The 26017-nt window shown below is 42.2% G+C and overlaps 1 protein-coding gene across 3 annotated transcripts in view; it reads right to left on the bottom strand.

Moving 5' to 3' along the window:
• The window catches only part of sdccag8 (SHH signaling and ciliogenesis regulator sdccag8), a 47061-nt gene that overhangs the window by 7163 nt on the left and 13881 nt on the right, over positions 1 to 26017 (bottom strand). For 2 of the 3 annotated variants that reach the window (XM_042434272.1, XM_042434271.1), the window contains exons 14-16: positions 16028 to 16155; positions 11437 to 11545; positions 9590 to 9721 (exon numbers count right to left, since the gene is read on the bottom strand). In XM_042434272.1, coding sequence (XP_042290206.1) covers positions 9590 to 9721; positions 11437 to 11545; positions 16028 to 16155 — 369 coding nt within the window. The other variant, XM_042434273.1, reaches the window with a different exon arrangement.

The following is a 26017-nucleotide window of genomic DNA, read 5'->3' as shown; positions in this document are numbered from 1 at the left end:
GCCCGATAATCAAACTCTGCTCACAATCTGCACCTCGAACCACCGCACTCTCTATTGACTGCTGCTACTAAGGAGATTAATTACAACACACACAAACACAGTCACCTCTCTGTGGTATACATCAGTCGTAGCCCACAGCTAACGTCTAAACTCTGTCGTGTGTGTGTGTGTGTGTGTGTGTTTTTGTCTGTGTTTGCATATTTATTTACAGGTGGGAGCATATGTCCTAAAGGCACGGTCCAAAGGGAAAGTGCTAACGTCATGTTAGAGAAACAGAGAGACGGTAATAGAAAACAGAAGATCTGGAAGCGACGTGAAGGTCTGTCATTCAACAGTCCCGTATGAGTGTGTGAGTTTTTATTACTCCACAAATCAGCTAGTGGAGCGTGTCACTTTAAGAAAATATTTAATGGATAGCAAATACACGATCAGAGTAAACTAACGTCTTACTGTATATTCTGTATGTTTCCAAAAATAACTACTCAGCATTGATTATATTGAGGAACATTACAGCACAATGTACTTAACATTTAAGTACAAAAAAATTTACTTCATCTGTGGAAAATGAAGGGAGGAAATATTAAGTGTGAAAATAAACGTCGGCTATAATTAAAGAGCAACTTTCAGCTGTGTTCCTGTAACGAGATCTGCAACAAGAGAGATGCAGGACAACACGCACACACACACACACATGCACGCACACACATCTGAACACACTTGCACAAAAAGGAAAAAATCAGGAAAATGAAACAGGACTCTGCTAGAAACTCAAACCCTTAAAAATAATCTAAAAATCTGAACCCTGAACACACTAACCTTTGGCTAACTCAACCTGCGTGCGTGCATGTGTGTGTGTGCATGTAGCAGGCGGGGGCCGGAGGGGGGGGTAAGAATGCAGGCAGACGGCCTTGGCTTGCCTGGTTACAACAACACCGCCAGGGGCATGAAGGCTGCAGCTGCCATACACACACATACACACACACACACACACACAAAACCATATTTCGCCCAATCCCATACCCACCATCACCACCCTCACACGCCAGCGCTCGAGCTAAATCTTGGCTGGCACACAACTGCACTCAAGAATGTGTGTGTGTGTGTGTGTGTGTGTGTGTGTGTGTGCCTGAAGGCCATGCCCCTCTCCCTCTCCACCAACCTGTCATGCCAGTTGTTGCTCTTGCTAACATGCATATTTGACATGGGAACACGATTGGTGACACTATGGGTTTTGATCTGGATGAGACAAACATGCCTAAATCCAGTTCTCTCTCTGTATTTGATGTGATTTTCTTCTCTTTATGTTGTACATTCATTTACTGTCGCCCGTTAGTTTTCAGTTTTGACTGACTTGCTCCTTTCAGACATGCATTTAACTCGTTACGTGTTCGGGCAATTTAACATGTCAGCATCATGTCGGAAAAGACTCAGAGTCCATTTATGTTAAAAGTCACAATCTGCCTACTGAGGAAACATTTCTGTAATGTGTGAATTCAAAGGAGACACATATGAGATCACTTATGTAAATGTCTGAATATACAGGTATATATTAAATATATATATATATGAAATAAGTGTATTACGGCGCATTAAGACAGTGCAAGACTGTAATAAATGTCACATTTAATTATTAAATCTAATGCACAAGGAAATAAAATCCATTTAATGGGTATTTTTAAAGATGTGTTTTAATTATAATTTTTTTTTTGCGAACATTAAAAAGAAAAAAATCCCATTCATCTGATCATCAGCCAAGTCCTCCTTAACATTCACATGCTCCACACATCCACTGCTTAGAAAAAGATGAAAATTCAGTAAAACACTAAACAATCAATACCATGTGAGCAGATTAAATTAAATTACAGTCAAAGTTTAGGTTTGATATATTGTACTTTTTTAACTAGAGTGACCTGGGTTCTGTGTAAAAGCAATCAGACATTTCTAATGCATGATTCAATTCATGAAAAAAATATACTGGTGCTTAGACAAATGTAGGGTTACTGAAGTTGGGTCGAGTGACCCCGCAACGCTGCACCAGAGCAGCAAAACATGCCATAACTGCTGAATCAATTTTAAAACTCATCTGTGATGCAGCCTGTGTGAGAATTATCACCACTGTTCTCCAGTAGCGCTGAAGATGAACATTGCAGCTCATCTGCATCAGTCCTGCATGTTTGAACAGAGTCTACGCTGAGTGAAAGCTAAAAAAAAACATTTTAACATACAGAAGAACCCAGACAACTTTGTAAGAAATCATCAATTTACTAAAGTCTTTAAGAAATCTAAACTTTAAAGACAACCATACCAGTGTTCCCATTAATACAAATCCCATATTTTTTACATTACTGCTATATTTTTATATTACGTTTTTAATTTTTTTAATCAAAAAGCCAGATTGAACTGAACATTAACTTACAGAGATTTGAAACTAAATCCATCATAATAAATTTGTGCTTTTACTGTTGTGAGTTAAACGGTTGCTATGTGGGAATGTAGGTGGAAGAAGTCTGCACTTGATGATAAAAATGACTAAAAGATCACATATGAAACCAGCTGAAACTTGGACCTTAGGAAAATATTTAGAAATCGAAAGCTCTGTGGTATCATTTTAAACAATGTTAAGCATTTCTACAGGATTCCTTATATATAAGCTACAAGAACCAAACACTTGTGTAGGCCCTTAAGACTCATCCGTTGTTTAATAGTTGTGTCGTGACAGTATAAAGCACAAATGCTGTGTAAAAAATTTTTTGTGCACATTTAAAAATATGAGAAACAAATGAGATTGATGAAAAATGCAGCAGCATGTGCTTATGATCAGAAACCCCTTTAAAAACTTCCAACTGCTGCTCTCTCTTTTATAATCTGTTTGACACGATTTCTTCCTGTATTCACCCACAAGTCAGACTTTACACCATCAAACTGGATCCTTTTCTTCCAACAGGAAATAAATAAAAGAAATATTCAAGGTGAGAGAAGTTTAAAAAAAAAAATTATACTTTTTTTTTACTACTTTGTTCCAAATGTCTTCTCTACATGTGAAAGCTTTTATGGTGGAATAAAACAAGATTAAAATTAGTCGTTGGGATGACGGTTACAAACCTGCATTCATTCAGAAGCCCAGTATTAGTTTCACTGTCTTGAATTCTGCACAAACGTCAGCGTGCAGAAGTTCAACACGAACCCAAACAAAGTCAAAAAGAGAAAAAAAAAACATTATGACAAGACTTTACAGTAAAACAAATTTGGAAAGTATAAATGAGGGACGTCAGAAAATAGATTCATCCCCTGATCTGAAACAAAGCAGGAAAGCAGCTCTGGATGAGCACAGAAGTTGTCTCTGCTTTCATTTCATCACTGTATTAACAGAGGTTTCAGTGTTGCTGCAGGCTGTTATCATCATCTATTCAATGTCAAAGTGTTTGCTGCCATGAGGCCTGCTGACTCCTTTCAACTCCTCTGTTTGAGTGTTTTGCTTTTCTGGCATTAAAGTGTTTCTGCTGTTGTTACTTTTAACATTTTTTCTAAAGAAGGGGCAGGTGTTTCTGCGCGACTTTTCTAGTTGTAGTTTTATGAAGCAGTGTTAGCGAGTGTCACTGACTGGGGCTTGAGATGTGACGCTTTGCACAGTTAACGCTCCAGCTTGCAAGCCTCTGGCTATAGCCCGACATCTGAGCTGCAAATCTGTGCATCTGTGTGTGTGTGTTGTGTGTGTGTGTGTGTGATAGAGCTGTAAAGCCACCGTTTGACAATGCTCTTTCAGCAGGCCGCCCCGCGGTTGCTCTCGGCTACAGAAGCCAGCTGGGCAATGCAGAGATAGAAACGATGAGAAGTGAAGGAGAGGAAGATGAAGTGGAAGAAGAGGACGACTGATCAGCGCCATCCAGAGGTAAAATACACAAGCGTGAGAGAGAAACAAAAAAAAAAGAGATGCAGTGAACTAAACTGTTCCTCTTCTTTCTTAATACAGTTGTTCAGTAGCTCTCATCTGAAAATCATTTGTGTCCCTAAATAGTAAATCAAATGCATCAATATATACATATATATATATAAAAATATAGCAAATAAATCTGAACTTTTTTATCCAAGTTCAACATCTATTTTTTTGACAGAATGCTCAGAAAATGTTTGTGTTTTAAGAGTTAACAAATTCACAGATACCTCTGAATCGCCTGTGTGATCGTATCATGTCTGAACCTTTTTTCTGCCGTTTCTCTAACACACTTAAATCTACTAATAACTTAAAGTGAAAAAAACAAAAACAAGATGAAGTGGAGGAAGTGCTGTTGTGTGAAAACATTAAAAAAAAAAAAACTGTCTGATTTTGAAAAACCTATGAAAAGAAGATTCCAGTGCATATGTGATGTGTAAAAATGTATTTGTGAAATGTAAAGAGGTGATATCAGCGCAGTCAATATTTAACAGTCTGAAGTGTATTAATGTGAAGTGTGAAGTGTGTGAACGCTTCGACGCCCGCCTTCTTCATTGTCCTCATCCCCAACACATCTCACTCTTTTATCGTCCTTCTATCTCCTGGTACCTCTCAGATCTGACAGATTCAACTCATCATACACTAAGATACATTAACACACACGCACACACATACTCCGCGCGCTTGTGTGTGTGTGTGTGTGTGTGTGTGTGTGCGCGCACACATGCACAGAGACAAATGAAAGCTGTCCTGTTTTCTTCTAACCAGCCTCTGCCAACTTAATTTGCAAATGAAAAGTTTTGCGAGGAGCGTCCTTTTGCTTCTGGGGCATGGCAGCACACTGTGTGTTTGAGGGTGGGAGGGGTGAGGAGAGATGAGGGTTTTGACAGAGGGTGTGTGTATGCCTGTGTGTGTGTGTGTGTGTGTGTGTGTGTGTGTGTGTGTTTGTGTGGCAAGAGCCCAGATGAAGCAGCCCTCGCCCGGGGCTCGCTGTCCGCCCGCGGTAGCAGCAAGCCTGTTCCTTCTTCCCCGGCCCGCCGCGACCATTTGTTCCATTAACCAATCTCCTGGAGCCTCTGGTGCAAACACACACACACACACACACACACATCCACAGGCGTACATACTTCAACAACTGCTTGCACAGCTCATGCCACACATGGCCCTCCATCCTTCGCTCCATCCCTCCCTCCCTCCTCTGCTCTCCTCCAGACGCACGCACCATCTTTCTTCATGGAGGCCATATGGCCCAGTGAAGCCTGTGGATCTACAGGCACATCTGCGTATATGTTGCTGCTTTCCTTAAAGGGCTGCAGAGTGAGCTGTGTGCTCACATAAACACTCACACAACCATACAGTCCATGCACACACACACGCACACACACGCACACACTCTACTGTCACTATGTGTGGTTAAGAAAAAGTCGGTGTTATGTTGGTCTGTCGTACGTGTGTGTGCGCGTCTGTGTATGTGACCTAAGTGCGTACATGCGTAGTGATAATTGGTGAAACAGCCTGCGAACAGCTGTGGGGTGAGAAAAGGTTGTGTGGTGTTTGGTACAGAAAGCAGAGAGGAGAGGAGAGGAGAGGAGAGGAGAGGAGAGGAGAGGAGAGGAGAGGAGAGGAGAGGAGAGGAGAGGAGAGGAGAGGAGAGGAGTTGGACATTATCAGAAGGGCAAAGAGGAGAGGAAAGTGAAATGACAAAAGGAGAGGAGAAGAAGAGGATGAGGTAAAAAAGAAAAGAAAGGAGGAGATAAAAAGAGGGCAGGGGAGAAACAGTGGATACAAATCCTAAAGATGAACAGTTAAAACAGCAGAGAAGTCACGGCAAACTACTTCTCACTAACAAATAAACAGGGTGTAGACTTTCAACACTATTTCTTTCTCATTATATAGAGATACTTTTTTTATTATTGATTTCTTTTCTAAAAGTGATTTTCAGTGTAAAATATACAGAAAGGTGAACTACAGTGTCACAGACAGCTGTACATTTACTCTGACTGTGGCCCGCTCTTGTTTCATTACTTATCTCAATAATTTGGCTGCATCAAAAAGAGCTGCTGATGCCACCTGGATATTTATAATATCATTTATTATTATTATTATTGTTATTCAAGTTCACTAAAAACTGTACATTAGCAGGAAATATCTTCAGAGCTGTAACAGCCTGCACAGACATCGAAAATATTCATAATTGAATTTTCTTCACAGTTGATTCTCACTAAGATTTGACATGTTTCCTCTTAACTGATCTGCACTCATTTAGATGTTTTATGTTAAAGCTTTTTGTTTTGCCAGAATTGTATCACAGTGTCATTTACATGACAATGATTTGTCAAATTCATTTGAAAATAACAAAACAGGTTTATTGGCTTTGCTATTAAGATATTTAACTTTAAATAAATTGTAAAGATGCATAAATCACATCTCCTGCATTTTTTCTTTTTGCATCTGTAATTACGTTGCTTGTATGTTAATTCTGAGCTTTCTGACAAACATAACCTGCTCTCACTGAGACATGAGCTATCATGAATTTAAACTATCAAGTGAAAAGAGATTGATTATTTAGTTCTTGTTTCCTCAGGTATAAAAGAAATTTGCTTAAATGCTTAATAAAAGAAAATATGTTGGTTTATTTCTTGAGTCAGAAAGCTCATAAAAACGACATCTAACCTTCAAATTAATGGTTTACAGTAGCTGGCTTTGTATCTTCCCTAACTTGCTGTTCTCCATCGCTCCGCTCTCCACCCCTCCGTTCTATCCCTTCATTTCCATGCAAAAACAAACAAAAAAAAAAAAAACCCACAAAAATAGTGAAATAAATAATTAATTGGTGCAGCAAAACATTGTGTGCTAAAACCCCTGTGTAGTTTGGCAATCAGCTCGCCCATGTAAAAATAAATCAAGCTGATTTTCCAAATGTTTTGTGCGTGGTGCGCTGTTGCCGTTCTTCGCAGCACAGATTGCGGGCCGATGGAGAGGCTGTGGGGAGGGGCGGGGCGCTGGATATTGAACCCACTTACACCAGCTTGTTAACACGTACACCTTAACCCCCGAGCGGCACGGCAGGGCGCCCACTGAGCGCTCAGGGCCTGCAGGGACCATCTAATGTAAAGCTAATGTATGGACACACATACACACAAACGCAGTCACACACACATACACACTGGGGATTATGAGAACATGCGTGTAATTCAGTACGAGAAAAGTACCATATGTAGAGAGACTTGCGTACCTGATTACACACGAATATGCACGCACACACACATCTACAGTTCATTCCTGCCCTTACAGCTTAAGTCAGATATCACAACTGCAAAATTATCATGGCTGCGATAAAAAGCCCTAAAAATACTGCGTGTACTTTCTTTTATTGCTTGTTTAAGCCAAAACCAATACGATAAGAATATATTTGTGGCAAGAAACAAGTTTTTTGATCCACTTTTCCACTTTCGCCTCCTGAGTAGGCTCATAGAAATACAACCACATAAAGAAAAATCAAGTAGAGCGACACAGTGTATCATAATACCGAGGTGCTTTACCATGCCACCAATCAAACATGAATCATACCTCTCTCGCCTCCCCTGTCTCTCCCTCGTCTCTGCGCTGCACCTCCTTACAATAAATCACCTAAAAGAAATATTCAAAACTAACAAATGCAGTCCCGATCAAACACATTCTCTATCAAATGAAATATCTCTCAAAATGTAATACAAAAATGTGGTCAAGTGGCTTAACAGTCCAAAAGTGACCTCATGTAGAACTGAACTCGAGAGATTTTTTAAATATCAGGAGGATTCATCATATTTTCTGTCAAAGCAGAAAATAAAACTCACTAAATGCCAAGAGTGATTATCGTGGTTCAGTTGGGAGAAGAGAGAAGTTAGGTGCCAACTTCCCAGCCAATCCACTTTTGGCAGCCAGATTCCTACTCTGCTAAACCTCCTGAGAACACGCAATAGCAACCCATACACACACACACACACACACACATAAAAATACCACCATAACATATGCGCGGAAACATACAGAATATTCATACTTCACACTCCTCGAGAACTTAGATTGTTTTTCTGTCTATGAAACACACAAAAAGAGTCGCACACAACCAGGAGACAGCTGTGACTCGGGTAAACTTTGTTTTTTGGCAGCGTCTAACTGTCGACAGGTTAACACCGGTGGGTGGTAGACAATATGTAGTGTCAGTGATGGAGCAGGAGAAAAGTGTGTGTGTGTGTGTGTGTGTGTGTGTGTGTGTGTGTTTAGTTGGGTATGAGAGGGAGGGTGTGGGGGGCGGGGGGGGGGGGGCACTGGGGTAGAGATCCTGCAGAGTGGGGCAACAACACCCACACACCCTAGCCCACATTGGCAGAGCCAGGCTGTATGCCAGGCGCCCTGTGGAGACACACACCAACTGGGCTCCACACTTAGGGAGGAAGAGACCCCCGCATCACACACACATGTACTCACTCACTCTCACAAACACACACACACACACACACACATACAGATACTGTAGCATAAACCAAAGTAGAACCACTTTTAGCTGCGGCTTTTATAAGTCGATGTTTCCAAAAATCAGTCTTTATATGCTACGTAGAGGATGATTTTTACTTTCCGCCATTGTAGTTGAGTTTCCCAATTCTGAGTGTAAAATGTATGCATTATGTACTGCGTCGCCCTCAAAGATTACTACAACAGAGTGAAAAATGCAGTGCCCACAGCATGTTCACTACTTTATTTAAAAAAAAAAACCTACAAATCAATGCTTAGAGTTTGATAGACTTGTAAATGACTGTTTACCGTCACCTGTAGGTGATGGTGCAAAATGACGATAATTCATCAGTGTCTGACATTTCTATTTGCTGCTCATTACAGAGTGAATTGTCTATTATGTAGGAAACAACGAATGAAGGAGTGTTGTCACCGCTAATTTATCAAGTTTGTCTATTTCAACAATCAACACAGCCACTAATGATTAATCTGATATGTAAACACACAACTTCTAACCCTTTTTCTGCATTTCACCCGGTGCTTGTTATACAGTATTTATCGAGCTGTTAGATATTTACACATGAATGCGGTTAATGTCCTCTGTGGACCACCGCAAGTGATTCATAGAAGTCTGGAACTAGTTTATTCTTTCCAGAGCGTTATATATGTGTTTTTTGATCAGAGGAGAGTGTGAGTATGCAGCCTGATTAAGTAGAAAATGTTGCCTCTACAAAGACAGCAGGAGAATAAACTGCTGATGACACAAAAACCACTGTGTCAACAAAAATTAAAATAATCAAACATGAGATGTGCAGAAGATGGACTGGTTGGGGACAGACTGTGAAGAAAACTGCTGCCAGAGTCCACAAATGGAAAGAAATTAAAACTAAACTCCAACAACAATAATAAAAAAAATATTTTGATGTGTGATACAAGTTTTTCATTCAAATAAGTTCATTAGATCAAGGTGGCAAAGGTACGAATGTTCAAAAACAATCTTTTTGATCGAGGAAATTATAGTTGTACACATTTGTGTTGTGTTTTTTTGTTAGTAAACAAAACAAAAATTGTCTAAAAAGCACCAAAATGTTAGAAAATGTCTATTTATTCCGGTGTTTGTACAGTACGTGTGGTAGTGTGTGTGTATTCTGTGTGTTTGCGTACCTGTCCTTCATGCGCTGGTGCATGCGGCCGTGCTGGACACACTGTTCCTCCATGTTGGAGCAGCGAGCTCTCAGACTCTTCACCGCCTCCTCTAGGTGTTGCTTCTCCAGGCCCAGCTGCTCCAGCTCACTCCTGCACACGCACAATTGAAAATGTACCTTATAGATGCTGAATAGTGAATAATTAAAAAAAAAATGTTTGTCTTGTGGTAACACTGTGGATATAATTACATACAATACATTTTGTTTAGAAATATTTTCTAAATATATAATTGATTATGTAAATATTATTATGCATAAAAGGTTATTACAGGTGATGTCATGTCATATACTGAGACCATTCAATCTGCTGTCAAAGGATGAGTAGTACTTTTATGGTATAAAGTTTATAGTATTTCTTTTGCACTTGTCTACTTCCTTATTTTAATAATTTAAATAAAAAAACAACAATAAAAAGCCTTCTGTCTAGCGCTCTTTATCATCGCACTTGTACCTGATCAGCTACTTGAGAATTAGTACAACGGCTCTCGTTAAGTAGCTGTCCTCTAACGTTTGATTGTTTCACCTCATTTCTAAGTCGCTTTGGATAAAAGCGACTGCCAACTGACAAAATGTAAATGTAAAATTTGAAATGGCATTCTTTACTAACCCCCTTTACTTTTTAAAGATAGAGATTTCTTATTTGATTGCAACAGTAGAGACACAGACAGGAAATGCAAGAAGAAAGAGACCGATATGACTTGCGATAAAGGTCCCCTGCTGCAATCGAACCTGAGATGTTGCAACTATACGATCTGCGTCTGACCATTCAGGCCACCGGACGCCCCCCAAACTCCATTTTCAGCTTCACAAACTCAATCAGCAGCAGTAGGCCTCATAATCCTCACAGCCTGTGCGACTAACAACTGAAAAACAATTTGTCAGAGTTTCCTTATTTATCTTACTGCAACTGTCTCGGTGTAACCTCACTTAGCCTGACTGAGGCTGTCCAGCAGGACTTTAACCGCTACACTGGGCTTGGACTCCAGGAGCTCAAACAGCCCGAGGCACAAAACACACCAACACCACACTGCTGCTAAACTACATAACACACACATACAGCAGATGCAGGGTACGAGTGCATGCCAGTGTGTCAGCATGTACTTGTGTGTGAAACCTTACCAATAAAAACACATTCAAGGTATTTGGTAGTTATTACCGTCTTTTATGTCTTTTTGTCTTTTAATATACATCCATAAGCAAATACACAGTGTACTTATGTGTGTGTCTGTATTGTGGGCACGTGTCCTATGGCTGGTGAGGCCAGTGCGGTCTGGCAGGGCCAGATTGGGGGCTGTCATGTGACTAATGTGCAGCACAGCTCCAACAGCTGACAGGACACTGGGCCCAGGGTCACTCTCATACACATACAGACACACACACACACACACACACACACACACACACACACACACTCGAGCACACAAACAGACACACACAGGCAGCCCAGATGGAGAGCTGGGCAGGCCTGCTGTGACTACTGTAGCATCAGGTTAACAAGAAAACAGGTCAGACTGGAAAGCAGTGTGTAGTATGTTGACACAATCTCTCCAAACAGCCTGGATGGATGATGCTTCGTGAAATGATGACATGAATGTCCGACAGGGAATAGCCAACCGAGTGAGTGAATAAACAACTGGAGGAGAGAAGTTGTGTATATCTAAACAAGTAAATTTAACTGTAAACTATATGTGAATGTCTTCATGGGAAAATAGATGATGAATAAGTTAGGATGAAAGCCACTGAGTTAGAAGGACTGAAAGAAAATGGAAACATGAAACATGGTTAATAAAAAAAGGAAATAATGACCTGCTGTTTTCTGTCAGCTCTTCCAGTTTGACCCCCAGTGTGCAGCACTCCTCCTTCAGCTTCCTGATCAGGGCATTCTGGGAGCTCAGCAGACCATCCAACTCTCCAACTGCAAAGGGATCACAGGAGCCCTGTCGGTTACTCTGGGGATAACCACTGTGGTGATTTCATGCACTCTGAGGAGCTGTCAGAAATCCTGGCTGCACAGAAACAGATAAGGGGTTCAAGCGAATTCTCACTTCAGTTAGACACTTTTACTTCTCAGCCCGCACGCCTACACAGAAGTTCAGAAGCTGTCAAACTCGAAACAGTGCATCGAGTATCTGCTGTCACTGGACACCGCCATCACCCACCTCCTCTTCTTTCTAATAACCAAACCATGTTTAATAACACAGCATTATATAGACACTGTATATGTCCAGTTTATACTCTCCCTAACCATTTTGAAATGCATGCCACATGTGCAGTACAGTATATAGTATCTAGTATATCTATATCCGTCTGTCTCTAATAAATCCTCACTCTGAAACAAACAAAAATGAGCCAGTCCTCATGTAAAACTAACCATGTATAACGCAATATCTAAACAAAATTCACCACTACCTCAATCAAGAAAACCACCAGACAATATTGGTGGCTGACTGTTCTCAAGGAAAAGCACAACAAAACCTTAAAAAGGTGCAATATACGACATTCAGCTCCACCAGATGTCAGCAAACAACTATTTGCTATGTAAAGATATAGCGCAGTAATGGCGTCCTGAGCAGAGAATGAAGTTACACTCCCACTGTGTGCGTTGTTATACGAGCTTCTCTGCTCTTTGTTTTGGAAGCTGGTCCGGCCACGCGTGCGTGTTAGTGCATGTGAGTCCCCCCCCCCCCCGTGCTCCCCGTGTCCATTTTCAACATGGCAGCTGATATCTGAAAAGATATGAGGTGAGAAATAGGCGATGCAGTAACAGAATCTTGATCCATATTTGATCAGCGCTGCCTAGTTTGACAGTTTGATCTGAGTTTCATGAGCTGTGTACAGATGTAGCTTTCTTTTTCTTTTTTTTCTTTTCCAACTTTATCAAGTAAACAACGCACGCATTTGTTTTGGTCTGAGATGCTGGTGCTCTGGTCCAACATCTAGTGGGGCTGAAAGTCGTATGTTGCACCTTTAAGTCCCAGCAAAGTGACTTAATGCCTTAAAAGTGCTGTCGGTTACACAGGGCTGAAGATAATGTCTACTTTGCAACACAAGTGGTCAAACTGCAGCATCAAGCTTTTAAAGGATTTTAAATGATCCTTTCTAATCTGTGCACATTATAGAGGAAAAGCAATCCAGCTAACCTCTTTGTTTCAGTGTAAAACGCAGAATATGTGTCTGAATTAAGAATAATAAATTGTTGAATACATTTCAAAATTTCAAGTTACTTTGTTGACCCAGGATTTAATTTTGGTCATACTTTCATTTAAATTCAGGGGGGGAAAAACCATTTAAATGTGAAATAAATGTTTCACAGTGCTTAGACAACAACACATTAAGTCAATTTGCAAAAGTCTGCCAACCAAATGAGTCTCACATACCAGAAAACAACATCAACATTACGTACAGAGCGAAGATTAAATCTATGGGCCGCAGCAAAAGCGAGATACATATGTCTCATTGAATGTATTCCCAAAAAATGCTTTTGTTGACGTTCACATTAGAATCACAAGAAATGTGTTCAAACAACCGGGGTGGGGGGGATGTACAGAGAAAAACAGAAGTGCAGAATGGAAAGATAAAGTGTGAGAAGGGTGAAACGAGACGGAGAAAGAGAGGGGATTGTTGTTTGAAAGCTCTTTTCTTTCTCCTTTCCACCCCTTCCTGCCACGTCCTCATCCACTCATGGGGGCCTCTTTCTGAACAATCCAACACTGGGCTTTCATCATTCCTTTGAAATGATCCACGTTCCGCTCTCCAACATATGTCTGCTCTTTTAAAATAACAATGGCTGCCGTTTGGATGGAGGGAATGATCCACCTGCTCCGGCATTCTGTTACAGTCGACCGAAACCAAAAACACCAAGGACTCACAGTCTTTGAAAAGTAGCTCAGACTTGTGAAGAGTTGTTTTTTTTTTGCATACAGTAGATATTGGGGGGAGAGAGAGAGATAGCAAAAAAAAGGAAAGTAGAGGAAAAGCCATGATGGTAGATCTCTATGGTATAACACATACGTTTTATCTGCAGCCTGAAATTTGACTTCTCTATTATTCTCTCTCTCTCTCTGTGCCTTATAAATGCCATGTAAATATAAAGGAGGAGAGGTGAGAGAGAGGTGTAAAGGCCAACTCACCCGAAGATATTTCACTCCTACTTTGGAACGTAACATATTAAGTTTTTACTGGCGTCACGAGACCACTTATTCCACTCAAAGTCCCCACATCACTGCCATAGATAATGCACAGAGGGCAGAAATTGGATGCTACAGAGCATGAAACTAAACCATACAACCTCGCAGACGTGCACACATACGTACACTCAACAAAGTTTGGTCAGTGCTGGAAAAGTTGCATGAAGAATGCTAATTAGCTGAACAGGCTTTGAATACGTCTGGCCATGCGTAGGCCAAAAAGAACCCTGGGACACAGAAACACAGCAGAACTGGCACTGGAAACAAACAGAGGAAAAATGAGGGAGGGAGGGATGGAGGGAAGAAGCGTGGCAGGGAGGGAGGGACGGAGAGAAACAAATATCTGATATCATCTAGAGGCTGCTCTGTACGCATTTACTCAAAAAAGAAACATGAAAAAAAAAATCTAAAAAAAAAAAAAAAAAAAAGGTGGGAGGAGGGAGCGGAGAAGAAGGGAGAGAGGGGGACGGATGGATGGAAGGACAAACGGATGGACAGAGAGGCGGGATTTGGAGAGCAAGAAAGCTAATTATCCAGCTCGTCTGTTGGGTTGCACGGGGAGAGGAAGTGATGCGAGCTACTAAAGGACGTCCACCCCTCCATCCCCTCCCTATCCACAGTTTCCTGCTGTGCTCTGATGTCAGCTCTCTTTAGACAACATGTGTGCTGCCGACACGCGCCAGAAACAAACCCTTTGTTTACCCCCCCCCCTCCCCTTCCTCTCCTCCCCTCCCTCCATCCATTCCTCCCTCTATACCCCTCTATCTTTGTTCTGCGTACCAGCAGGCTCCCTAGTTGTTGAAGGGAACCACAGGTAAATAAAAAGATAGGAAAAGGGAGGGTATGAGGGAGAGAGAGTGGCTGAGGGTGGGTGGTGGGTGTGGGGGGGGGGGGGGAGGAGGGGGTTCCAGATGGTGCAACAGATGTGCTAGCAGCAGCAGCTCTGCTGTGCAGACAGACAGGGAGCTCTGTGCTGGGTCTCTCCGCTCTGCTCCCATCACCTTCCCTCTGCTTTGCCCTGCTATTCTCTGTTCTCCTATTATGGCTTCTGTTTTGCTCTTTTTGCTCTGTTCTGCTCTTTTGAGGTCACTTCAGCTCAGTCTCAGTCATCTCACATGAGTTGTCTTTATGTCCGTCCCCTCCCCGCTCTGGCCATGTTGTGCTGGTGGGGAGCAAGGTGGCACAGCGAGAAGATAAACCATCCTTCAACTGGAGGATGCAGGTTTAAGACAGTGTACATCCACCCTGCTGAAGTGTCCTTGATGAAGACACTGAAACCCTCCCAGCTCAAGGGCTGTGATTCTGTGGCAGACCCTGATCAACTCTGCTGTTTTGCTTCTTGCATTTCTAGACATTCTGACTTTGTGTGCTCCATTTCATCCAGTTCTGCTTTGTTCTGTTCCCCCCCACATCACCTTCCCCTCTGCATGAGACAGCCTATATGCCTGTGTATCATCAGTGGTCAACAGTAAACCCGCTGACAATACAAAACATGGAGATATTCACCGAAGTGAGGCTCTTCATTGAAAACTTTTTAACGCTACTCTTTGAGAGGTCTGACCCCCAACGTTCACCGAACACATCTGCGTCACTTTCCAGCTCGATCACAGCTGCTGGAGACAATATGATGCTATTTTAACCACTCTGCTGTCTTCATGCGCCAGGTCTTTTTACTACTATTTATCACCTTTACTATAACTATTATTATTTATTTTGCTACTGTTATGAAATGCTATTTCTGGTTTGTGCATGTATCTTCTCCTCTAAAGGTCGGGAGAGGGATTGCTATTCATTTTTCTTCTGCTAATGCTCACTATTCTTGACATACAGTACAGGTACAAAATGAAGATGTATTTGTTATCACATCGATCACAAATAAGCTGTAAATATATATTCAATATGTTTGTAACACAAACAATGTTGGCAAAATAACTCTAAACAAAAATTTGTCTGCTGAAGGACAGACGCTCCACTTCTGAAATGTTTCCAGTGGACATTTGAACCATGACAGAGCTGTGCAGCCGCATGCAGTGAAAACATGACATGAGGGAGCTTTTGAGGACCTGACACAAGTGTCCACCTAGCGGACACTTAATCATCTTTGATACAGGTCAGAAATATTTGATTAAGTCAGCTAAGAGAGGTGGAAAGGAGAACAAATAGGCAGTATTTGTGTTCACTGTTGAAGTGCAGGTGGTGGAAACACTGACCTCTCTGCTGGTATTGTGCCTCTGTTTGCTCCAGCAGCACGGTCAGCTCTCTCTCCCGTTCCCGTGACGCCTGAGTCGCAGACGTCATTTCCTCCTCGTGAGCTCGTTCTGCATTCTCTCTGTCCTGTCTGGAGAAAAAGGACAGGATGATAAGGGACATTAAAACAAACAAACAAACAGACAGAAGTGCGTTATCATCTCAGCTTAAATGGTTTTCTCTGCTTGATGACTCGTCTTCTGTTCGTGACGGCGCATGAAAAACATTTTCTGCAAAAGGCTATGACTTATGTCTCATACATTGAAGGCACGTACAATATTTTTTTTTACCATGTGATTCTGAGGAAGAGATACATAAATATAAAGTCTGATGTGTTTTTCAGCTGACTGTGCCTGAAAATATGGACCTGTACCAACAAGACCGAAGTAAACAACTTAATCACTGTTACATCTGTGCATTAAAGACAAACATGTTCCAGTTTTGTGTTTTTGTGGTAGGGCTGCCCTTTAGATTACTTGTGGATCACAGATTGTGCCTTTAAGTGGCCTCTAATTATACAGAGTACTAAATTAAAAAAGTTACCAGCCAAATACCAGCGACCTTTTACCAGAATATATCAGGATCAGCTGATTGATGTGTGCACTCCTAATGAATTCTATCATACTTAAAAGGTTTCTGCACATGCATGAAGGAGATCATGTGGAAAAGACAGACAGGTAGACAAACACAAGTGAGGAAGAAAGTGAGAGGAGAACACACACTCTACAACAAGATAAAGAACAAGTGATGAGGGGAAAGACACTGAGGACAGAGAGGAGAATGACAGAAAAGACTCCGGGGGGGGGGGGGGGGTAGAAGGGTAAAAAGGTGTCAGGTCACTGTCAGTTTGAAGACCCCTGAGTGATACTGCAGCTGTCCACAACACACACATACACACACACAAATACATTAGTCCGCTACAGGCTGGTCAAGAAGAAAAGCTTTATCCAAGATTTTGAAAAGTCAAAGATTAAGTTCTGAACAGGACTTTAGTTCAGTTGAAAAAAATGCTAAAAAAAAAAAGATATTGTTCTGCTTTGTAATATTACTTTGCTTAACTGCATGACTCAGTAGCGACACATTATGCCTACTAGCATAGACATATTTGATAGCGATCGAATCACTTTAATCTCTACTTGTCTCGATATCAAAATTGAGCAGGTAAGATACAGAAAAACAAAAAAGAGGTGCTTATCCTTGCGGGCTGTGAACAAAACTGCATTTTACTTCTGTTTCAACCAAACTTTCTAACTCAACTAAGTCCAAACGTACCCAAACAACAGAGGAACAGACAAAGAAGGAAAGAAAACAAAAACTACAAAGACAGGAAAAAAAAAAAAAAACCCGAACAAATAAACAGAACTCTTCCTGAAGTCCAAAGGCGCTAATGAAGAGAGAATTCTCCAGTTTAAGTGAAAACTTTTCTCCCCTACAGCGCTTGGCCTGCATCTCTAAAGTGACCGCGTCTGTCTGTTCCTTCGTGTGTGTGTGTGTGTGTTCTCCTGCTGTCCTGCTGTCTGGGGTGTGAAAGCGGGTGGCGGGTGTGCAGGGGACACAAGGAGACTGTGTGTGTGTCTGTACGCGTATGACTGTGTGTGCGTATGTGTGTGTGTGTGTGTGTGAGAGAGTGAATGAACCCCCGCTGGGCTTGAACAGCAGCCTGAGCCACCAAAGCGCACACCAGGGCTCAGCGGGAGATGGCGGGCAGGCATTGCCAGCCATTTGGTCCTGTAAGAGGTTCCAGGGGGCCGTGTGTATTTGTGTATGTCTGTGTGTGTGTGTTTGTGTGTGATGGTGGGGGGGGGGGGGGGGGGGGGGGGGGGGGGAGGGACTCACACCAGACCTGTTTACCCACCAATTAGCATCAGACAGGCCGCCAAAAAGTTCCAGCAGTCAGCAATAGAGTGGTGATGAGGAAGAGGAGGGCGAAGAAAAAACAGAAGATGATAGAAAAGCAAAAAGACAGAGAGATACTCATTTGGCATCTGTTTGGTCCTGCTGATCTACTGAACCAACATTCAGTTTCAGTTTAACCCCATAAAGTTGTACACAACTTAACAGAACAAACAAACGCAAGGATTTCAAAGAAGTAGGGCCCGAGTGTTCAAATCCCTGAGACAAGAGCCTAAAACACTGACGAAGAGTGAAACTTTATGTACCTCATCAAGGATCAAATCAAAGCTGGGAAGTCGGGGATAGGTTGTGGGGCTCTTTTCAGGGTGCCATTTTGTATCCCCGATCAAATGCACCATGTTTACTCGCAAAAATGCTGTCACAAAATGGCTGATGATGAGTACTGTCAAATTAAAGCATAAAAAAAGAGAAAGCAAAGGAGAGATGTCAGCGGAGAGCCAGGCCCTGGATAAGGACTGGTTAAGGACGATGAGAAGAGCAGAGGCAGATATGTGGGGCTGGAGCTGGATAATTCTCCCTGGACAATGATCTGCCTTCCAGCTAATTGGTGAATGGGCTCTGGGTTGCTGCCTGTGGCAGGAACTCTTGTTTGGGCCTAGGAGGCAATAGACTGAATGTTCAGTTAGGAGATAGCTGGGCCTGTTTGTATATGCCTGGCCTGATGCACTGTAGGACAGCTTGATAAGTATGGCGAGAGCTGCATGGGCCAGGGGCCTAAGGTAGGCTGGAATGGCTCTGGGGCTGCGGCCAGGTACAGTGGCTGCTGGGTAAGTGGGAGGTGGCAGAGGCGGTGGCTGGCTAGCTAGCTGGCTTGAGCGGCGAGGAAGAAGAGGGGGCCCAGTCCACACTGCCTGCCTAAGTGGGCACTATTCAAGCTGTTGCCCATTAGATGTGGGGTGCCAGGGCCTGACCAAGCGCGGAGTTTGCAGCACCCTGTGGTGCAGCCGGCATCCCACGCCAGAACCACCAAATGCCGCGGTTTATCAGAGAACGAGCACAAATTGGAGTCAGACGGTGGACTTGGAGGAATTGGAGACATTCGCCAACGCCAGACACCACTGACCGCTGTTTGGGCTAAAGTAAAAGACTATACTCTCCTAATAAATACATTATCACTCAGACACAAATACATACAATTTAAAGTCATACATACAGTGTATGAACACACACATAAACATATTAAAGGATATCAATGTATATAATATACATGTAAAATACACAAAATATTCAAATGACTAAGAATCATCCACATGATTTATTTATTCTCTTCAAACTTCAGTAACTTTTTGGAAGCATTTACCAAAATCAAGCACATGATTTGGATGATTTGCTCCTTTTTTTCAGAGAGTAAAAACAAATATTTATATAAACGATCTATATAGTTACTGATGGAAAACTAAAGAGAACAATTCCTCAAATCGATGCATATTCATATCTTCGCTCCGCAATGCTCCTGTGTTGCAAAATAACAGGTGTGAAATTAACATACAGGTGAACAGATTGTGAACCCAGCCTATAGCACAAACATGCAAACATACGAGCTTTGTTCGCAACAAAGACGACTGATTGTTGCAAGACATCGCTGATCCCTGAAAAGAGTAGAGGAGGAGATGGAGAATCAAGTGGAAGATGAGTAATACTATTTCTATCACAGAGGACCATCTGTACTAATACTAATAGCTACACTCAGTGCACCGTTTGACTTCATAAATCCACTATTTTCCAAACATTTTAATTATGAGACATTTGATATGAGTGTTGTTTTAAATATAAAATTTATAATCAGACATTCTATTATATATAACTACAATCTAACTTCTAAATTATTCTTCTAGCTTCTAAATTAAAGGCATCCCTTTAACTATATAATATGAAACTGAAAAATATGAAAATCTATTACATTTCAATTTAAATTAGTTATTTAAACTGATGCACCAAAAGCTCAAACAATTATTTGGTGAGACTACCCTTAAATATTGAGAAAATATTGAATATTGATATTGATTTTACTGCTATGAACTGATACTGTACTATCAAATTACAACTGTTAACTATTTGCTTGTATCTTGCTCAAAAAAAAAAAACGGTGACACTTGTGATGAATCATTTTTGTGGAGGAATTCCAGCAGATCCACAGCTATTTATGATGGACTTCATCAATCAGACGACATTAATATTCAACAGTTTGATACACAGAACTACAAAGATGATTTCTGCTGGTGTGTGAGTGCTCTCGTTTCTACGTGTGTGACTGAGAGACGGTGAGACGGAGGCCTCGTGTAGGCCCGTCTAACGGATACTTGCCAACGATGGTCGAGTGCACTGCGGAGAAAATAAAGTGACATATTGAACATTTTTCTGTGCTGCTTGTTATTTATTGATGCTGCAAACAATAAACATCTGAATTGTTTTGTGTAGCAGACAGCACGCAGTGTCACAATTTTCTCTCGCACGCACCTCAATGTGTTTTTAGCACATTTTTATCAAACCTCGGACTGATGCGAGTCAATCACTCTGCTCCCACATGTTTGTCTTTCGACACCCCTCCCTCCGCGCCGCCGCTTTACCTTTATGAAACAAACGCATCAAACAGAGAGGCAGCCTGATGCAGCATCGCCGTTAAACACCCAGTTCGGCCCATATCTCCATCTATCTGTCCATCTATCCGTCCAGAGCGTTCTCATCTCTGCTCCGATCCTTTTTTTTTTTCTCTCCCGCTTCCATCTCTCCCTCCTCCCTCCTCTTTTCCCTCCCACCCTTTTTTTTTCCTGTAACTAAACTGGCTGTGTCTCTCTCCATCTGCTGGTTCTTCCTTCAGCGGCCCTGCACCTGTTCACACCTCCTCTCCTGTTGGCCACCTCTTCTCTCTTCTCCCCTCTCCCCTCTCCCCCCCCCCCCCCCCTTTATCTCTCTCTTTTTCTCTCTCTCTCTCTCCCTCCCTCTCTCTCTGCTCAGTGCGATGCTGCCAGGCCCGTTCCTGGCTCAGTTAGCCTCTCTGTCATTCAATCCATCTGTCGGCAAGTCAACTTTGTTTACAGCGGGCGGCCCGAGCCTCTTTTCTTCTTCAAGGAGCGGTAAAGCCCCCCCACCACCACCAAGGTCAGTGGTGAGCCAATCGTGCCCGAAAAAGAGAAAACTGCAACTGTTACATTAGCAAAAAAAAAAATAAAATCTCCCTCTTGTCCTCCAGCACACACAAGCATATAATTATGGACAGTTACTCTCTTGAAATGTACACAATTTAAAAGCTGTCTTTCACTCTTCACACAAGACAGTGATGAATTCACAAGACCCTCAAAGAAATAAACATTTGCTGTTACAGCACACATCCCCTCAAGAAAAAAACCCAGCTCTAGATTGAAGTAATTAGCTGCTGATTGGCCTCTGTCATCTATCTGCACTAAAGTGAGAGAAGTTTAAAAGTCTTAATTGGCACAGATGACTGATGGTTTTAACACAGGAAGAGCGGACTGGCAGCGCAGGCATCTGTGATTTTTAAAAATAAACACACAGCATACGTACAATATGCTCCCATACTGACCCGATCCAGAAACCCAGGATTCAACGTCAGTGTCAAATCTGTGTCCTACAGAAATAGTTGTGAGTAGCATATGCAGCAGGGCTGCAGGTCAAATCAATTTCAGCTGAGAAGGTAAATTATTAAAATAATTAATTTTAGGAAACCAGGTTACCGGCTTCAAGTTACTTCTCATTAGGCATTTGTAGCATTTGTAACATATGTTACATGCATATTATTGTATAAATGTCAAATATATTAACATAAAAGTCAGATTGGGGAAGAGAAAATTAACCAAATGATAGAATATTTTACTATGTTTACAAGTGTACATTTCTAATTAATGTTAAATATTCAGCATGCATGCATTAAACATATATTTATCTAAAAGACAAAAAAAATGAGAGATGACAAAGAAAGTTTCAGATGAGGAAAAAAAATAGAGCAGTGAGAGAGAAAGGTGAGCAAACTAAATGTTTGAACCACATGGAGTGTTCTCGCCTGGTGTGAGCACAATCCACCAGTGTTGGAATTCACTTCACACCTGAGACATACCTGATGTCGTTTCAAACGCCCCTCATCCCTCCTACCCGGTTATAAACTTGGGGGCAGCTGGCAGGCTGGCACACGTGCCATCTCTCTCTCCTTACCCACCTAAATAATCATCAGCGAGTTCTTCTATTATCTTTTTACTTCTTCACCTCTTTTCCTCACCTTACCTATGCAAACTCCTTTCCTCGCCTCTTCTCTCCTCGGTTTCTCTGCTCCTGGGCCATTAGATCAGATGCCTAGTGAGGGAGAGGCGGCCATTGAGGTGGAAAACAAAGAGAGGCTTTTTTAAACTCAGTGGGGGGAACTAGGGCTGGAGATGGCACCGTAGGGGGGCATGTGCCCACCCGGTGCCTGCCATCATGTACAAACCATCGCCAACCTCTCCTCTGCTCCCCTCTGCTTCCTCTATGCCATCCACCCACTTCTCTCTACATTTAAAACTTCCTCTGTATTATCCTAAACCCTCTTCTCCACACAATTTCCATATCTACTTCCTTTTCATTCTCATCCACAGCTAGCTTTATCTATTTGTCCTCCTTTCCATTTCCAGACTCATTTCCAGTGTCATCTCCTCCATTTTTAGTCGCCTGTGTCTTTGCCTGTATCTCCTTGCTAACAAACTGCACTGAACAGCGTCACAGTCAAGGTTGTGTCTTTCAACCTGGTTCACGCAGAGCTTTGTTTAGAACAAGGAGCACATCAATATGCATAAATATAGCTTTGGTATTTTTGGCATTTTACACTGTGCTTCAATATAAGCAAAAGCTGAACGTAGCAACAGATCTCTGGAAGTATGTTAATCTCTTCGAAAGATGTACAAGCCTTTGTTTATATTAAACATCACAATCTATGTGGATTTCCTTTATTTAGGACTTCTTATGGTAATAATTATCGACTAAATGTGAAAATGTACATATATGCCAGCCATAAAAACTTCATCTCTGCAATTATTTATTTATGTTGCGGTTTCTTTCAAATTACATGCAAGAAAAGGAGCAGAGGAGGAGCTGTGGTTGATTTCAAAAGTGCCTATGGAGGAGTTTGAGGGAGCACTCTCTGGTCCTTCACCTCCCTTATACAACACACTCCATAACTCATCACCACTCTCCTCCCTTCCAGTATTCCTCCATATGTCCTTCCAGAATATATCTCCACTCAGCTGCAACCTTGAACCTATCCTATCCTCTTCCTTCCAATCTCTTGCTTCTGTCTTTGTGATCATCTCCTGATACAATCTGCCGATGGGGGCGCTGCCCTGCTACCCACGAGGCACCGTTTGGCACTGCTGTGCCCACAAAGGGCAGCAGAGAAAAAGAGATGAATTGACAGTAGGAGAAAAAAAAAAAAAAGAGAGAGAACAAAGGGCAGCTATATGAAGGATAAAAAATTAAGAGGATGAAAAAGATAAAAGGATAGATCAATCAGGTAAAAGAGTGACAGAGGTAAAAGAGAGAAAGGAGGGGAAATGAGGAGCAGAGAGAGGTTCTGTCATGTTGGATGAAAGCTCTGTCTACTGGGCAGTGGGCACAGTGTAGTCACTGATGGTGCCATCCTCACAGCGGGGGCATGTGAAGGCACAAAGTTGACCAGATGACACACACAACTACACAAATTCATTCAGCGTGCACAAGATCGATGCACACCACGGCCGCAACACGGCAAAAAGCAGTACATCCTCTAAAATGTCGACAACTACCGCTGAACTCCTAATAAACCCTTTCAGGAAACGCCTCCTAAATTACTCAGGTACTTCTAAACATTTTCAGGGCATTTCAAGATACTCTATAAACCATCAGATATATATAGGTTAAGCGGTGGCCTCGTGTATGCAGTGTAAGAGAGGACGGGCAAGAAAAGAGGAGCATGGAATGAGGTGAAGAATGGATGGTGGATGGATGGCACAGGGCTGGTGCTCTCCCTTTCGTTCTCTGTCCTCCAGCAGTAGTGTGTATGTAGGCCAGTGTCCCAGGGCACACTTGGCTGGGGTGGCAACAGTTGTAGCCGACAGATTTGCCTCCATCTTGCCTGAGGTCTCCCAGTCAGCGATCTGTCTATTCTATCCATTCCCAGCCCCACAGGATAGACAGATTACAGCTCTGCTTAATAACCCTAGTACTTGTAGTGTGATTTTCCACTGCTGTATTTATGTTTCTACATATGAATCTACATGTTTCACTTCATGATGTCTCCAGTAGTTCATGCAATACCAGAGTTAGCTAAGCTTGCTTTACAGGTTCCCATTGTATCATTTATCCTCTGAGAGATACCTGTATTAGCAAATGGTAGAAGAAGAATAATGCAGAAGTAAAAGTAAGAGTAAGAAGTACAGAGGAACAAGGAAGAAAGCCATTTGTTGGGTGTGTTTGTCGTATTAGCAACTGTTTCCCAGATGAAACTATCCATCCTTGTATTAGTCTTGAAATGGATTTAAATTTATATCCATAACTGTTTCAATATTCTAGTTGTATAAAATCAATATCAAATGTAATCCAAGCACTCAAACTGAAATAATTAATAATTTAAAAAAGACAATCTTGAATTTTGGTCTTTTTCAGAGATCACGTTCGACTTGGTAAAAAGCACTCATGTTGCATACAAAGCTTAGTGCCGAAGGTGAATTGGAGAAGCTACGCAGATGCACGAGCTACAAGAAATCAGCTGACAACCAGCTTAGATCTAGACCTGGCTGTCAAGATGTCTTAGATGCGTAGTGTATTTGATGTAACACTGGTAACACTAAGACAAGGTGAAAGTGATAGTGAAAGACAAGAATCATAAGCAGGAGGATAGAAACAACAATGAGAGGAAACATTTGTTTAGATCAAGGGTTGCAGCTAAAGTCGGAGGCTTTATTTTGAAAGGAGAAACGTTCCTGCTCAAGAACATTTTTAAATGTTGTGTACTGCTTTTTACTAAACTGTATTAAAATGTTTCCACTGGTTTCCATATGCATTAGTTAGTACCCAGCTTGACAGAAATACACATTCTGTTTTAATTAGTCACATCAACTAGATAAACTCACAATTAAAGACCAGAGAAAGAAAGATGCAGCAGAGAGTAAGACGGTGTGACAGAAAAGACAAAAGAAGATGGAAAGTCAAAGAAACTGAAAGAACGATTAAGGACCAAGTCGGTCTCAACAGATTGAGCGAGAGAGACGGCGAGAGTGCAAGTACGAGAGAGGTGAGAAGGCAGGATGGCAGAGAGGGCACTCCGACAGCGAGGAGAGAAGAACGTGGCAAGGTCTCGTCACCAGGCCAACGGGCCCACCACTGTCAACATCATGGCACTCTGTGGTACACACACACACACACACACATACGCACACACACACACACGGCTGGCCGACGGCCCTCCCAGCTGCCCTATCCGTAACTGTCTGATTAGTTGTGCTAAGCAGCCCCTCCCCTGCCAACCATGGTGCCATCTGCTACCCAACAACATGGCTGCCGACCAGACAAGCACACACAAACACACACGCAGACACACAAAAGCACACAGCAAGCCTTATACCTGGCACTGCCCCGCTGCTGTCACACACAGACACACACATCAAACTTCACAGACACAGGTGTAGCCCAAAGGTATCAACACTTAACGTTCGCACAAAGGCATGCACGCAGACTCGTGTAATTGCACGCTCACAAATATGAGTCAACACACATCATGAAGCGAGGATTCTTCGAGCATGTGTTCAACCGCACATACAAAAAGTCACACACGCAGTTGCTGTAGAGGTTGTGTGTGTGTGTGTGTGTGTGTGTGTGTGTGTGTGTGTGGTGACGGTGCTTAGGCATTGCTATTGCCAGGTAGAAAGAAAGATGCTGTGCTCAAGTGTGTGTGCGCTCGCTGGCAGCATTTGAAGGTTCATTATGGCCCCCACCTCTCCTGAGCGTCTGCAGCCCGCGTGGCGCCCCGGCCCTTTTATTCCGGGCCGTGATTGGACAAGGGCCTCCCGCCGAGTTGGTTT

This window comes from Thunnus maccoyii, chromosome 14 (assembly GCF_910596095.1).
Source record: "Thunnus maccoyii chromosome 14, fThuMac1.1, whole genome shotgun sequence".
Lineage (NCBI taxonomy): Eukaryota > Metazoa > Chordata > Actinopteri > Scombriformes > Scombridae > Thunnus > Thunnus maccoyii.
This window is presented reverse-complemented; position numbering and strand designations above follow the sequence as displayed.